This window comes from Piliocolobus tephrosceles, chromosome 4 (assembly GCF_002776525.5).
Source record: "Piliocolobus tephrosceles isolate RC106 chromosome 4, ASM277652v3, whole genome shotgun sequence".
Classification (NCBI taxonomy): domain Eukaryota; kingdom Metazoa; phylum Chordata; class Mammalia; order Primates; family Cercopithecidae; genus Piliocolobus; species Piliocolobus tephrosceles.
The window spans coordinates 92,818,863-92,832,909 of record NC_045437.1 but is presented as its reverse complement, the minus strand read 5'-3'; the positions used below and the strand labels follow the sequence as shown (position 1 = coordinate 92,832,909).

At 37.5% G+C, this 14,047-nt stretch overlaps 1 protein-coding gene across 5 annotated transcripts in view; it reads left to right on the top strand.

Annotated features, from left to right (window-relative positions):
- Positions 1–14,047, top strand: part of ELL2 (elongation factor for RNA polymerase II 2) — a 77,362-nt gene that overhangs the window by 29,335 nt on the left and 33,980 nt on the right. For all 5 annotated transcript variants that reach the window (XM_023212190.1, XM_023212191.2, XM_023212193.1 and 2 more), the window contains one exon: positions 13,162–13,283. In XM_023212190.1, coding sequence (XP_023067958.1) covers positions 13,162–13,283 — 122 coding nt within the window. The remainder of the gene's footprint in view (positions 1–13,161; positions 13,284–14,047) is intronic.

The following is a 14,047-nucleotide window of genomic DNA, read 5'->3' as shown; positions in this document are numbered from 1 at the left end:
ATATAGTTTCATTATTTTAGAGGGACTCTGTGGTGTGTGGTTCTACCTCCTAGCAGAATTAAATTACTATCTAAAAGATAAACAAAAGTTTTTTAATATTAGTTATTCAAATATAGTACTTGCCTTAATTACCCATACGTAAACCTTTGCCCTTTCTTTGCCAAAGTGTCTCTTTCTCTATGTGAAGGCATAGGTTTGATGACTTTGCCAATAGCCTAACCATCCTTAGAAATCTTTACAGTCCTATATTTCTTACAATTACAAATCAGTCTATCTAAGAAACTTGACAGGCCCTCTTATTTACATCAGACATGCCAATCTCTTAGAAATCAGAACTGTAGTCTCTAATTTAGCTCTTGATGTGTTGTGCATATCAATAGCTTTATACATGTGAAATTAGAAATAGTTTGATTTTCTTTATCAAATTATCTTTATCAAAATTTCTTTATCAAATTTTCTTGAAGAAAATTAACAAACAAATTTGACTTATGAAAACTGAATAGAAATAAATTTTATGGAGTAAACCAGACTCTGCCTCAGGAATACATTTTCAGAGTAGATGTTCGGAAAGAGATTTATAAAAATTAAAATACTACACGTTTGGTTCATTTTTAGAGCTACCCATAGCTTGATACAAAAAAACACCCCCACAAACTTTAAAATACTGTTTGTATTTATGAAGATTGAATGCTTTAGAGTCATAAAGTTGTGATTCCCACGAGAACCCTTAATTCTATTTTCTTTGTTTCTTTGTTGTGCGGTAGCTTGTATCTGAGACTCTGGGACTCTGAAGGCAGCCCCCCTTTTTTTTTTTTTTTTTTTTTAATGGATAGGGCACTTGGGAAGCAGTGTTTGCTACCCTTCTAGAGGAGCAGCAGACATCTGTAATTTTTCAGCCTTCCATGGACACCCGTTTTAGCTGATTCATTCTCGTACCTTATCTTTCTGTATTTTGAGTTTGAGACAGTTGGAAATATTGCTAGTTGTTTTCATTATTTGTTTATTTTTCCAGATAGTTTATTTGGCTTCCATTTACACTAACACTTAAGCTTTGACCCAGAAGACTTGTAGCCCCTTATTTTTCTCTAAATTATGAAGATTCAGAATGAGTATAATCAACTTTTGATTATCCAAAGAGCTTGTTAACAGAAATTACTTTAAAAATCAAACACCTCATTATAGTAAGGAAGGCTCGTGTGTGTTAGAATCAAACAGGTCAGAATTGGAGTGGGAACTCCCCAATATTGTCTTTGTATTATCAAAGCAAACATTTTTTGGCACTTAACTGTGTACTGGGCTTTGTGCCAGACACCTTAGATGGGTTATCTCTAAACTTCACATCAGTCATATGAATTGGGTAATATCATTATCTACATTTTACAAGTATGGAAACTGGGGATTACTGAGGTTATTTGCCCAAGGTAACACAGATGGTAGATTCTGCAGCCAGAGTTGGAAACCAGGTAGTTTGCTCCACAGCCAATGATCTAGCATCCTAGATGTGGTCCATTAGGGCTCTCTCTTTTCATCTGTTTGTAAAAGGGAAGTTTTCACTTTCTTCTCAAATCATTGAGAGAGAAACAACTTGGAACTGGAAGTGCAAAGGGAAAATTCTAAAGAAAGCATTTTGAAAAGGAGAAAGAACAAGACAGCGGGACACCATTTCCTATCTCTGGTATTCTCCAAATAGTTGGCAACAATTCTCATTAAAAAAAAAAAAAAAGGCACAAAATGGTGCATATTTTTACACACACACTTTTGTAATGTTCATTTAAGATGTGACTACAATTTAATTAATTAAAATGACATACCCCAAATATTGTCTGTCTTGTTGCTGCTTCTCCTTCTTTAGCATAGACTGTGGTCTTGTGCCTTTGGTCCCCAGGGAGGACTTACCACAGTGATCTTACCACAGTGGCTGCCTCAGCAATTCCAGTCTCTCATCATTCCTTCCTTAACCAGAGCATTTCTGAGTCTGTTTGTAATACATGTTGGGTTTCCCTATAAGATTTATTTTGAAAAAAGCATTCTGTAACTTTACCCAAGAAAAGGCTCAAAAACAATTGATATTGAAAGCAGAGAATTAAGAACTAAATATACTTCTAAATCTCTATGGAAATATTCTACAGGCTTAACTATTGTTTATCTTATTGGACTTACAAGTTTTCTTGGTGACATTGATTAGTTTGGGGTGAAACCATGTATTTTACAAAATCTAGGTCTTGGGCTTTTTGAGACTTCTGTTAACCTTGAGGACTTGCAGGTGTCAAATACCAGTCTCTCCCTGGATTTACACAATTGCTGCTGACTGCAGGCACTAATTCTAAGCCCACTTATGTTTGCCAGCAGTTCTTCCTGGCATAATGCAAAAGAACGTTGCTCAAGGCTCCAGGGTACAAGAATAAGAGATTGGCAGTGAATTGGAAGTTGCTGTTCATATTTAAGATTTTTTTTTCCTTGTAGAATTCAGGTTTGGGCTTTGTTTCTGAGAAACCATTTTTTAAAACAAAATTCTGCTTCCTACTTGACAAGAATTACTAAACTTAGAATTATTTAGTATGGTTAAATTCTAAATTCTTTAAAATACAAAATGGTTTTAAAGAGGTTGGGTCATACTTTCAAATGGAATTTCGTGAAGCCAGAGTATTCGGTGAGTGTTTTAATAAAAACGAAGATACTTTTTAAAAACAAAAATGTATAATATGAACTTAAGTCCCACAAACCCAGGAAGCCACTTGGCCTAGGTTTGGGGGCTAAACATAGCACCAGAGAGGTTAGGAACTTTCTCATCCTGACATTTGTACCACACAGCAGGCAGCTGTATGAGTTTTTTGGGTTTTTTTCCCCCCTTCCTTTCATCTTGTTATTTATTTTTGCCTTCTCTGGGGAACCCTGGTTCTCAACAGATTCTTAAGTCATCTATTCAAATCCATTTATAATTTTTTAGTATCACTGACATAAGGCACCTTCTGAGTGAATTTAATCTAAGTTCCTTCAGATAAATCTAACAAATATTTATTAGCTATCTACTCTACTGTGTTTCAAATATATATAAAAGTGGGTAAGACCAGCTGGGCGTGGTAGCTCACACCTGTGATCCCAGCACTTCAGAAGGCTGAGGCGGGCAGATCATGAGGTCAGGAGTTTGAGACAAGCCTGACCAACATGGTGAAACCCTGTCTCTACTAAAAATACAAAAATTAGCTGGGCATGGTGGTGCACACCTGTAATCCCAGCTACTCAGGAGGCTGAGGCAGGAAAATCGCTTGAACCCGGGAGGCGGAGGTTGCAGTGAGCCGAGATCGCGCCGCTGCACTCCAGCCTGGGCGACAGAGCAAGACTCTGTCTCAAAAGAAAAAAAAAGTGAATAAGACCATGGCCTTTGCCTCCACAGAACTCACAGTCTGGTGGAAGAGAAAGGCAAATAAATGAGTACTTAGCATACAGTGTAGTGAAGGCAGCAATAGCGACGAATGCCTGGAGGTGACGGGACCATGGGGACTCAGAAAGGGGGCTTCTAAACGCACCTCACTGGGAAAGCAAAGGCTCCCTAAGGGAAGGACTGCTAAGCTGAATCTCACAGATAAGTTAGCATGAGCTAAGGCAAGAAGTGGGGACACAGAGTAGCGTGTTCCGGCACCCAGCAAACACCGTATTGCTGGAACATGAAATACAAGGTGGAGGTGAGGCCCAGTTAAACTAGTTTAGAAGTAAGAGTGCTGACAAGGAAACTCATATATACTATTAAGAAGCTTTACATCTACTACTGGTAAGTAGTAGGAAGTCATGAAGAAATAAATGACCCTTGAGACTGACAGGGTCATATTGACATTTTATAAGAATAGTTGTTGATAAAAACTGAATGATTAGAAGATGGCAGCTGAATGATTAGATGATGGGATTGAGAACAGTTCAAAAGTAGAGGCCAAAAGCCAAGTTGTCCAAGCAAAAGGTAATACTGAGCCAAAGCAGAGGAAAGAATATACATTTAAGAAATATTTCAGAAGGAAAAAGCAGTAAGTCTTACGATTATGTGCATGTTGAGGGGTGTGGAGTAGTGTGAGAGATAGGAGTCAAATTTCACTCATCAGGGTGCCAGTAATCTCAGCACTAAATGAATGATGGCTTATTAACTGGGCAGTGTGGGAGGTGGAAAGATTCAGGAACGAGATGATAATTTAGTTCATGTCAGCTTTGTATATTTAAATTTTGGAAGGGACTGGTTAATAAAACAAAAATGAAATGCAGCTTTATGATAAGTTGCTGAACCCAGTGGGAGGTTTTAGTTTTTGCCACCAAAGAAGAATTTGTGGCTTAGCCCAGCCATGACTGCATTTTAAAGAAACTATTTAGATTTTCTCGATGGCTGTCTCACTTCTCTTCCAAAACCACTTTGCACTTGGTTCAACTTTGCGTTCATTTTTAAACAAAGTTTCTGTTCTCTCCTGCTCCATAGTCTGTATACCTTTTCCCTGATGCAGTATCTCTAGTATCTGGTATTTCCATCTTTCCCCTGCCAATAACTGTCATCACCCCTGTTTTCCTGGAAATACCCAACTACCAAACAACACACACACTGACACCTGGTTTCTTCTAAATACTTTTTAACCATGAAGCTACAAAAATGAATCATAACAAAACTCCCTTTGAAGCCCCTTTTTAGCTGGCGAAACCAACATTGGTCAGTTGTACAGTATTTAAAAATGAGAAGTACACTTAACCAGTTAATGGATTCATTTACATTAAGGTGCTCATTATCACATTCAAAGTAAAAAATATACATATATATGTTTGTGTGTGTGTGTGTATATATATGTCTATATGTGTGTACACACACACATACACATACTAAAACAATTCCTTTCTTCCAGGCAAAATACCCTGGAGTCATCCTTGATTTCTCCCCTTCATTTCTTATATTTAATATGTCTGGGAATCCTGCTGCCTGTACCTGCAACATACATCCCAAATCCATCCATTTCTCCCTGTCCTGGTCCTAAGCATCATTATCTTGTTCCTGGACCTTTATACATATGTGCCACAATGGCAGGAATCTTTGTCGGTTTTATTCACTACTATGTCATAGAAACCTAAACAGTGCCTAGCACAGTAGTACTTGGTTAATATGTGTGGAATAAGTGAATTAAGTGAAATAATCAATTAATCCATGTCATCTTACCAGACACACTAACATTTGGAAGGCTAGTTTCACATTAATAGAGAAGCCATATTAAGAGAGCCAAAAGTAGTTTTTTGTAATTTCAGTTATATAGCAACTGAGTGTATTGGGTGTATTTGATTTTTTAAAATTACTACTTTACTTCCATCGTTGTTACTGTGTATTTGTAATTAAAATTGGTTTTGAAATGTTGCCATGGATGATATTTTCTCCAAAATGGTCATAAATTTAAAAGAATACATTAGGGATGAGAATGCAGTTCTCAGGAATTATTTTTATATTAAGACTATATACTACAGAAATAACAGGAATAGGAAACCTCAGTATTAGGCTGCTCTACTGTTTAATCCAGAACTAGAAATTTTAATACTGGATCCAGGGGAATTATGTGAAAAATAACAGGGAAAGCATTTCACTTTACTTTTTCCTTGCTTAATATACATCTTGCTAAAGAGGAACAATAGAAGAAAATAAATTGACTCATTTTTTCCTGAATTATTTACGTTAATTGCTATATGACCTGAATTTTGGGGATAACTGCCAATATTTCTCTTTGTGCTAGAAAAACTTGGCATTTTGCACTATTCTCCTCAGTAAAATAGCTATCATATGGAAATTTCAGGTGGCTCTAATATGTGTTGGCTCCTCTCTACCCCCTGCCCTTCCCTGTCAGTAGGAATGTTTAGCTCTTACTGATTTCTCTAATACTTAACTTTTTCTATTGCCAGCGAGGGCTACCCTCCCCTTCCTACTCCTCCACCCTCCAGTATTGGTTTGCACATCTGGGCTGATCTGAGAGGCTTTTTCTTTCCCCCCCTCCTCAACCCATAATGTTTGGGCCTAAAGTCATAACTGCAGGTCTAGTTTTAAAAATAGCACATGTGGCTTTCAGGTTGAGGTTTCTATTTTCTGTTCTGATTCTAGATTATTCTGTCCCTAAACTGTGGAACCTGAATAGTGCATGCAAATATATTTCTGTAGCTTAAAGTATATTTCTAGATTTTAAGGAAATCACAGAATCAAGAGTCTAGAAATAATTTGAGAAAAACAGAGAATTCTAATGTTTAAATGTTTGCAGTACGTTTATATCTAAGCTAATATATGCAGTCTATATATAGTCAAATAATAGATGTTAGATAAAATTAAGAGATGGACTGGCCTCCTGGGATGCTGGAGGGGAGGTGGTGGGTTCTGAGGCCATACAAATTGGGAAACTATTCAGTATGGAAGGACCCACAGCAAAGAAAGGTATTTTGTTTAACTTGGCATTTCCTAAATTTATTTGAGGAAAGAACCCCCCTTTCACATAAGGAAACTTTTCAGCATGCTTCGGAAATGCTAGTGGAAAGAAAGCAGTTCTAGGCCTGGCTCAGGCATTAATCTACCTTTTCATTTAACAAATATGCATCGAGTGACTACTTTGTGCCACGTACCACTTGAGGTGCTGACAATATATTCAGGGAACACAACAGACAAAAGCCTCTGTCCTTACAGAGCTTACATTCTAGTGGAGGGAGAAACACTATAAACATAATATGTTAGTATTACAAGGTAATGAGTGTTTTAGACAGCCATGGAGCAAGGTAAGGGGATTTGGAGTACAGGGATTGTCAGTTTAAATATGGCTCTAACTTGAACAAATCACTAAGCCTTATTGTCCCTAATCTATAAAAAAGAAATTATAGATGATCTTGGCCTGCTAGGCTATATGAGTCTACTTTAACACCAGGAATTGTCATATCAAACCATGGTACTACTGATTCATGAGTATTTCATTGAGTGTTTACAATCACCTAATCAGAAAAGGTGTCTGTCAAAGAAGAGTTCTGTAAGTTTGAATGATTTGTAATTCCACAGAAGAACAAAACACTTAAATAAATGAAGAAAACCCTTGCTGGTTCTATTTTTAATCTAATGTATACCTCAATCCAATACTGAGTAGAAAGTATTTGACTCAAGGACAGGAAACCTGCAGTAAAGGTACCAACAGCTTTTCAGCAGATGTTAGCATTCACATATGAGAAAGTTGCAGCAGTGCACACATTGTGCTTCTGCCCTAGATCCTTATGTAAATAGGATGTCCATGACTTGATGTTGAAATGACCTTTCAGACAGTATTCTATTGCCACATGCCTGAGCTTGTATCCCAGAGTAATTAGACGTTTTGACTTACACATCTTGGTATACAGTGTTTATGCTAATTATAAATGTCTGAAAGTTTCCTGAAACTTTTTCTTTGTAGCTTTTTATCGAAGACAGACAAGAGGTCGGGAAGAGGGTTGTGGATTGTGGTCCTAAGCCTTTGATTTTTGGTCTCTCATTTTTGGAATGAAAATTAAAATCTGCTTTTCCAGTTGCCAAGACATGGTGGTATATTTTTATATTCTTCATCTTGAACAAGAAACTGTGTGGAATCCCAGCCTTTTAATACTTTTTAAATAATATTTTATTTTTAAGGCATTTAGCTAAAAATTTAAGATCGTGAGTCCCTAAATAAAATGTTATTCCCAACTGACCTGTAGGAAAAGCTTAAAATACTAAAATTAAAATGGAGAAGTTTCTATCTCACAAAGGAATGGTCTTCCAATATTGTTTTAAAATCAGACCTCAAAACTTATTTCCTGCAGTGGTTACCTCAGTCCTCAAAAGCTGACCCTAGGTCTACCGTAGCAGTCAGTATATTTTCACTTCCTCCTCCTCGTACTTCATGAACCTGAAGGCTAGTATTTAAAAAAAATGTTTTATAACCATTTTGGAAAAAAGAACTGTCTAGATGCACTGTGGCATAGGCTCCTACATATCAGAGGGGACTGATGCATATCCACAGGGGTTCCTCTGAAACTCTGTCTGAGTGGCTTTAGATTAGACAAAAGTCTCGGACCCACCCTAGCTCTGGCTTTCAACAGTCCCACAGGTTCTGGTCTGCTCTGAAGTTGCCATAGTTTAGTTCTAAAGCTTCCCTCTCACCAACTTGCTCTAATTGTCATATAGTACCTGCTCTTTCCAATAAGTCTCCTGCTTTCCTGTCCATTGGCCAAATTGTTACACAGCCTTACCAGCCATAAGCGTAAGTGCTACCTTATATACCCATTTCATTCTTAAGATACAATTAAGAATGAAATGGATATTGATACAATTAACTTTGTATCTAATTAATACATCTTCAAAAAATTAGGTGCACTAAGTCTACAAACCGTTTTGAAATTTTAAGGATGTAAAATTTGCCTGAAAACATCTTGCTCTTGAAAAGCTTCAGATTAGCTCAGACCATACCATCTGCATTGATGCTGCTCTGAAACTACCAAGAAAAGGCAATGTAGAACTCTGATTGGCCTGGGCTCCATGTCCCTTTATTCCCTAACCTCTAAGCTCCACTTCAGCTCCACAGCTGGAAAGAAACTCATGACATGCATCAAGAGTCACCCTTTGGTACCAAAGTGAACACTATTTGCCCTGATGCCTGCCCCTGCCCTGTCTGCATACTGCTCAAATATATCCATAGTGTTGCACATGGGTACGAGAGACTGTTGAGAAGTTCTGCTATCAGAGGCGAGGACAGAGGTGGTTTGTTACTGATCTTTAGCAGTCTGAGAATCTTACTGTGTGTGGCATATGGTAAGAACCAGGAAAAATGGTAGGGATTGAAAGCACTCTGCGGATAAGTTACTCTGTATTTTTTTAAGCTGAAAACTACACTATTTTTTTCTACTTGTTATTGCCAGAGGCTTTTAGAACTTAATAGGGGAACAGAATTCTCAGAGAGTGTCATTCTACCAAGATTCACTTTCATTATCTTCAAATCATCTTTTCTTATTTTGAGTTTGTTCATAGTAAGTTATATTTTTAAGACCTTCTTATAAAAAAAATAACCAGAGTAGGTGTTACAATAAAAGTATTTTTAAATAATGCCCATTAAGCCATTTGTTTATTTGCTGGCTTCGTGGTACTTAGAAGAGTGTGTAGAAGTTTATTTGCAGTAGGAACTTAATCTTCACATTCTTTCTACAGCTAAATATTCTTTAAATATGGCCCATGTGTGCTGCTTTATCTTTGCTTTTCAGTTCCTCCTGATTGGAAGTTATAAAACTAGAATAAGCATTTCAAATAAGTTAAAATGGATCCTTTCATTTGAAATAAAATGGGTATTTATTTTAGGGTACCCTAAATAAATATATTTAAGGTAAATATATTTATTTAAATATATATTTGGGATAAATATATTTATATATTTCTTTATATATGCCATTTTTCTCCACTTATTCATTGACTTTCAGAAACCTATGAAGTCAGAATTCTGACTTCTTTTTTTTTCACTTTATTTTTATTTTTATAGAGATAGGGTCTCACTATGTTGCCCGGGCTGGTCTGAAACTCCCAGGTTCAAGTGATCCTCCCACCTCAGCCTCCCAAAGTGCTGGGATAACAGGTGTGAGTCACCACACCCAGCCTGTGACTTCTTTTCTAAGGGGATGACCTATTTCTGTTTATAATCCAAAATTTCTCAGCCTTGGCCGTATTGATATTTTGTACTGCGTAATTGGAGGGAATGTCCTGTGCAGTGTAGGGTGTTTGGCAGTATCTCTGGCCTCCCACTACATGCCTGCAGCACCCTCCCAGACCAGATGTCCTCTGGGGGACAAAATTGCCCCTTGTTAAGAACCACTGTTCTAATATCTATGTGTAACACAAATTTCAAAACACTTTGGTAAGTACATAGCATGGATTATGATTTTTTAAAAACTTTGGTTCTTTTTAAGCTGATTCTATTCTGGTCATGATCATATTTTTTAAATCTGTAGCTTTTTTCCTACTGAAGAGACTTTTAAAAAACAAGAATATGAAAGTCTTCTGTTTCCACCATCAGGCCAGACTATAATGGTTTAAAAGAAAAAAATGCATAGAAAGATAATTATTTTACCTTAAAAAGCATAAATGTTACTTAAGAAGTTAAGATTGGGTGGTTTGGAGGATGAGAGAGGAAAAAGCTACATTTAAGTAACCTAAAGGTTTGTTAAGAGCTTTCTGTAACACTCTGTTTAGTGGACATTTGAACTAAAAGACTCCAGCCATTAAGTTAAAAGTTTTCACTAAAAGAACACTGCCCATTTGCAGAATTTGAGTACAGACTCCAATCACTCTTGAAAAATAGGGCGAAAAAAACTGTACAATTCAACCTTTTAAAAATGCAATTTAGTCCGGTCGCAGTGGCTCACGCCTGTAATCCCAGCACTTTGGGAGGCCGAGGCGGGCGGATCAGGAGGTCAGGAGATCGAGACCATCCTGGCTAACACAGTGAAACCCTGTCTCTACTAAAAATACAAAAAATTAGCCGGGCGTGGTGCTGGCGCCTGTAGTCCCAGCTGCTTGGGAGGCTGAGGCAGGAGCATGGTGTGAAGCCGGGAGGCGGAGCTTGCAGTGAGCCGAGATGGCGCCGCTGCACTCCAGCCTGGGCGACAGAGAGAGATTACATCTCAAAAAAAAAAAAAAAAAAAAAGCAATTTGGAGTCTCCCAGATGGGATAGTCTTCCGTTCTCTGATAGGTATGGAAGTACTACTATATTCCCAAACCTGAGCTATGCAGTAGGGAAAACTTTAGGTCTAAACCGAAGCTGGAGCCTCATAGGAAGATGAAATATCATATGGAGATGAAACCTCTTTATGGTTTTTAAAACGATATGGTTAAAAACCACTTTAAAATTTTCTCCAACCAGGTTATACAGATCTAGATGAAGGGTTAGAGGAAAAAATGGAAGTTAAATGAGTCATGCCTAGTGAGGGGATTTCATTCAGGTGTCCACACCTTTCTTACCTATCTAGACATATCCCTTCTCTGTCAGCAGAACCCTGCTCTTCCCAAAAAAACAAAAGCAGGCATTAGTGAATACTGTTCTACCAGTATACAGGTAGACTTATGTTCTCTTGTGCCTGACGCAAGCATTCCTTTGGCTCCTGCTTGCCTCTACTGCTGTAGGATTAAGAAGTTGCCAATATATGTATGCCAACTAGGTGCTGAGTGTGCACACCCAATAAAACAGCCTGATGAGTACCTACCTACAGAGTAAATTAAGACTTGTTCACAAAGTTATAGCACTTTAGAACTGGGGAAGCTTTTGGGAATTAAAGAGTAACGTTAGGGCCCTCAAAAGATATTTATAAAATAGGTAAAAACACAGAAATTTGTGCTAGGAGTTGGCTTTAATTTAAAATAGGGCGTCAAAGCTAGTTTAAATTCATGGATGATGGAGGCTCTATGGAGTATTACCTATCTATAGTATCTTTGGTGAAATTTGACCTTTTAAAGCTCTACACAAGTTGTCTGAATCTCCTTTGAAAAAAACATTTTTCTTTGACTTATTTCTTCTTGTTCATTTATTCCTTCAACAAATATTTATTATATGTCTACTATGTACCAGATACTACAAATTGTCTCCCTTCTTACCTTTCTTTCTTTTTACCTTTTTTCCGGGGTTGGGAGGAAGGGAAGGCAGGAGTTGGTGGCTGCAGTTCTTTCCTGTAGGTCAAGATTTGGGAGACTTTTAGATTAAGCAAGTCAGAGGTTGCAGGTTGTCTTACAGGGCAGAGCAAGGGCAGGAATCATATATGCCTGTGCCCATGCCTGTGCACATTCATGAGTGTGTGTGCATACACACTAAGCAGCAAGTTAGCGCTGAGTCTTCAGCTTATAATGGAAAGGACAGATTTTTTGGAGAATGAGGATTATAAAACACTTTTCCCTTCCCTACTTGTCGCTAAATTACTAAGACTGTATGTTTGGGAGCTGAAGTCGTATTTCACATTCTTGCCAACTAATCCTTTTTTTTTTTTTTTTTAATATCACCTAACAGCATGCAGACCCAAAGGAGGAAAGGTTTCAGACACTAGGAAGAGTGGAGCAGTTGAAGGACAGAAGATTCCAATTGTACACACCTTTTTTGAGCCCCTACTGTGTATCAGGCAATGTGGCCGATGCAGGACCTCAGTGGTCTTTAACAACTGTGTCCCTTTGCTCCTGGGACTTCCCATCTAGTAGGGAAGCCAGCCCTTGAACAAGAGTGTAGAAAATACATCTGCCTGTGGTGAAACCCCGTCTCTACTAAAAATAGAAAAAAATTAGCCGGGCACGGTGGCAGGGATCTATAATACCAGCTACTCAGGAGGCTGAGGCAGAGAATTGCTTGAACCCAGGAGGCGGAGGTTGCAGTGAGCCAAGATCACGCCACTGCAGTCCAGTCTGAGCAACAGAGCGAGACTCTATCTCAAAAATAAATAAATAAATAATTAAAAAACAACAAAAAAGAAAATACATCTGCCTCTTCCACAGTGTTGCCTGGGGCTCAGCCTGGGAGTGACCTACAGAATCATCTGTAGGCTGCAGACCCTGTTTCTGTAAACATGAGGATATATAATGGAATCTTAGGGCAGCAGTTTTTACCTGTGAATGTAATTATGGCATTAACCTTATGCTGTTACTCTTGTTCAAAAATACTACTACAAGAAGCAGGAATTAAAATGAAATGTGTTTTTTTCTTAAAGGAGCCAAAGATTCGGATATGGACTCTATCTCAGAGACTGCTTCAATATATATGAGCTATTTAGAAGGGGGTCATGTAAGCCAGACAAAACTTGTATAGCTCAAAAGAGGAAGAGCTTTTTACAAATTCACTAATAACTCTTTCATAGGAACTGTAACCATTTGCTACTTTAAAATGAAAAGGGTTCCTCTTATAAACTAATAGAAACTATTGAGCAGAAGTGATTACTGACACTTAAAGGTAGAAAATGGAAATAAGAATCTGGTGAGTTATAGGCACATTTGCCAGATTCCTTGAATTGTTTGGTCATTTAAATGCTGTAAGGATGTATATATCAAAAGGGCTTCGGTCTAAAATGATTTTCACTAGAAAAACCAGTAAGTCAGTCTTAAGACTTTTCTATGGCAAATTTATAATTTGAGGCATTTCTCTCTTTTCCCCCCATTTTAGCTTGTCAAAATTCCCAAAAATGATCCCCTCAATGAAGTTCATAACTTTAACTTCTATTTATCAAATGTGGGCAAAGACAACCCTCAGGGCAGCTTTGACTGCATCCAGCAGACATTCTCCAGGTAGGTACTTTTCAAGGTACACCGAAGGGGAAAAATTTTTTATTTAAGATGGTTTTAGAAAATTAAACAATAAAGTACATAATAGTCATCCATAAATGTGTATTAAATTGAATTACAGAGGTCATTTATTTATCTGAAAAATATTAAGCACCTACTGTATAATAGAAATTTCTTTTGTAATGGGGATATAATCACAACAGTTCAAAGATTTTTGGTCTAATGGGGCTTTTAATGTACAGAAGATATTTTTTACCTATGAAAAATGCAGTTTTTAAAAACTAAAGGTAATTTGAGGGTTTTTTAAGAAACATTTAATTCATTGAATTTAAGCAAGAATCTTAAAGCATATTTGAGGCTCACACTCCAGAGTAAAGAAGTTAAAAATATCCATCTTGCATGCTTCTCTTCCTTCTTCCCTGTTCAAGCCGTGTTCTAAGGTAGAAGGTAGATTTTTAAACATCTTTATTCTACAGCTGCATGGAAACTAGAAATTAACCCAGTAAAGCAGTCTCTTCTTAAAAAAAAAAAAAAAAAAAGGAGGAAGGAAGACAAGAATGTACACACCCTGGGGTACCATGGAACGCTTATCTACTTAGATCCTCTGTAAACAATAAGCCACTTGTTTCACTCTTCATTGCTTTGGTTGTTTCTGATTAAAAAGGCCCTTGAGCAGAAGGAGTTTGTTCTGCCCCTGGATATAAGACAAGGGAGTTAGGGTCTCTCTTATTTCCTCATCATGTAAGGCTTTGACATTAGCCCCAAGT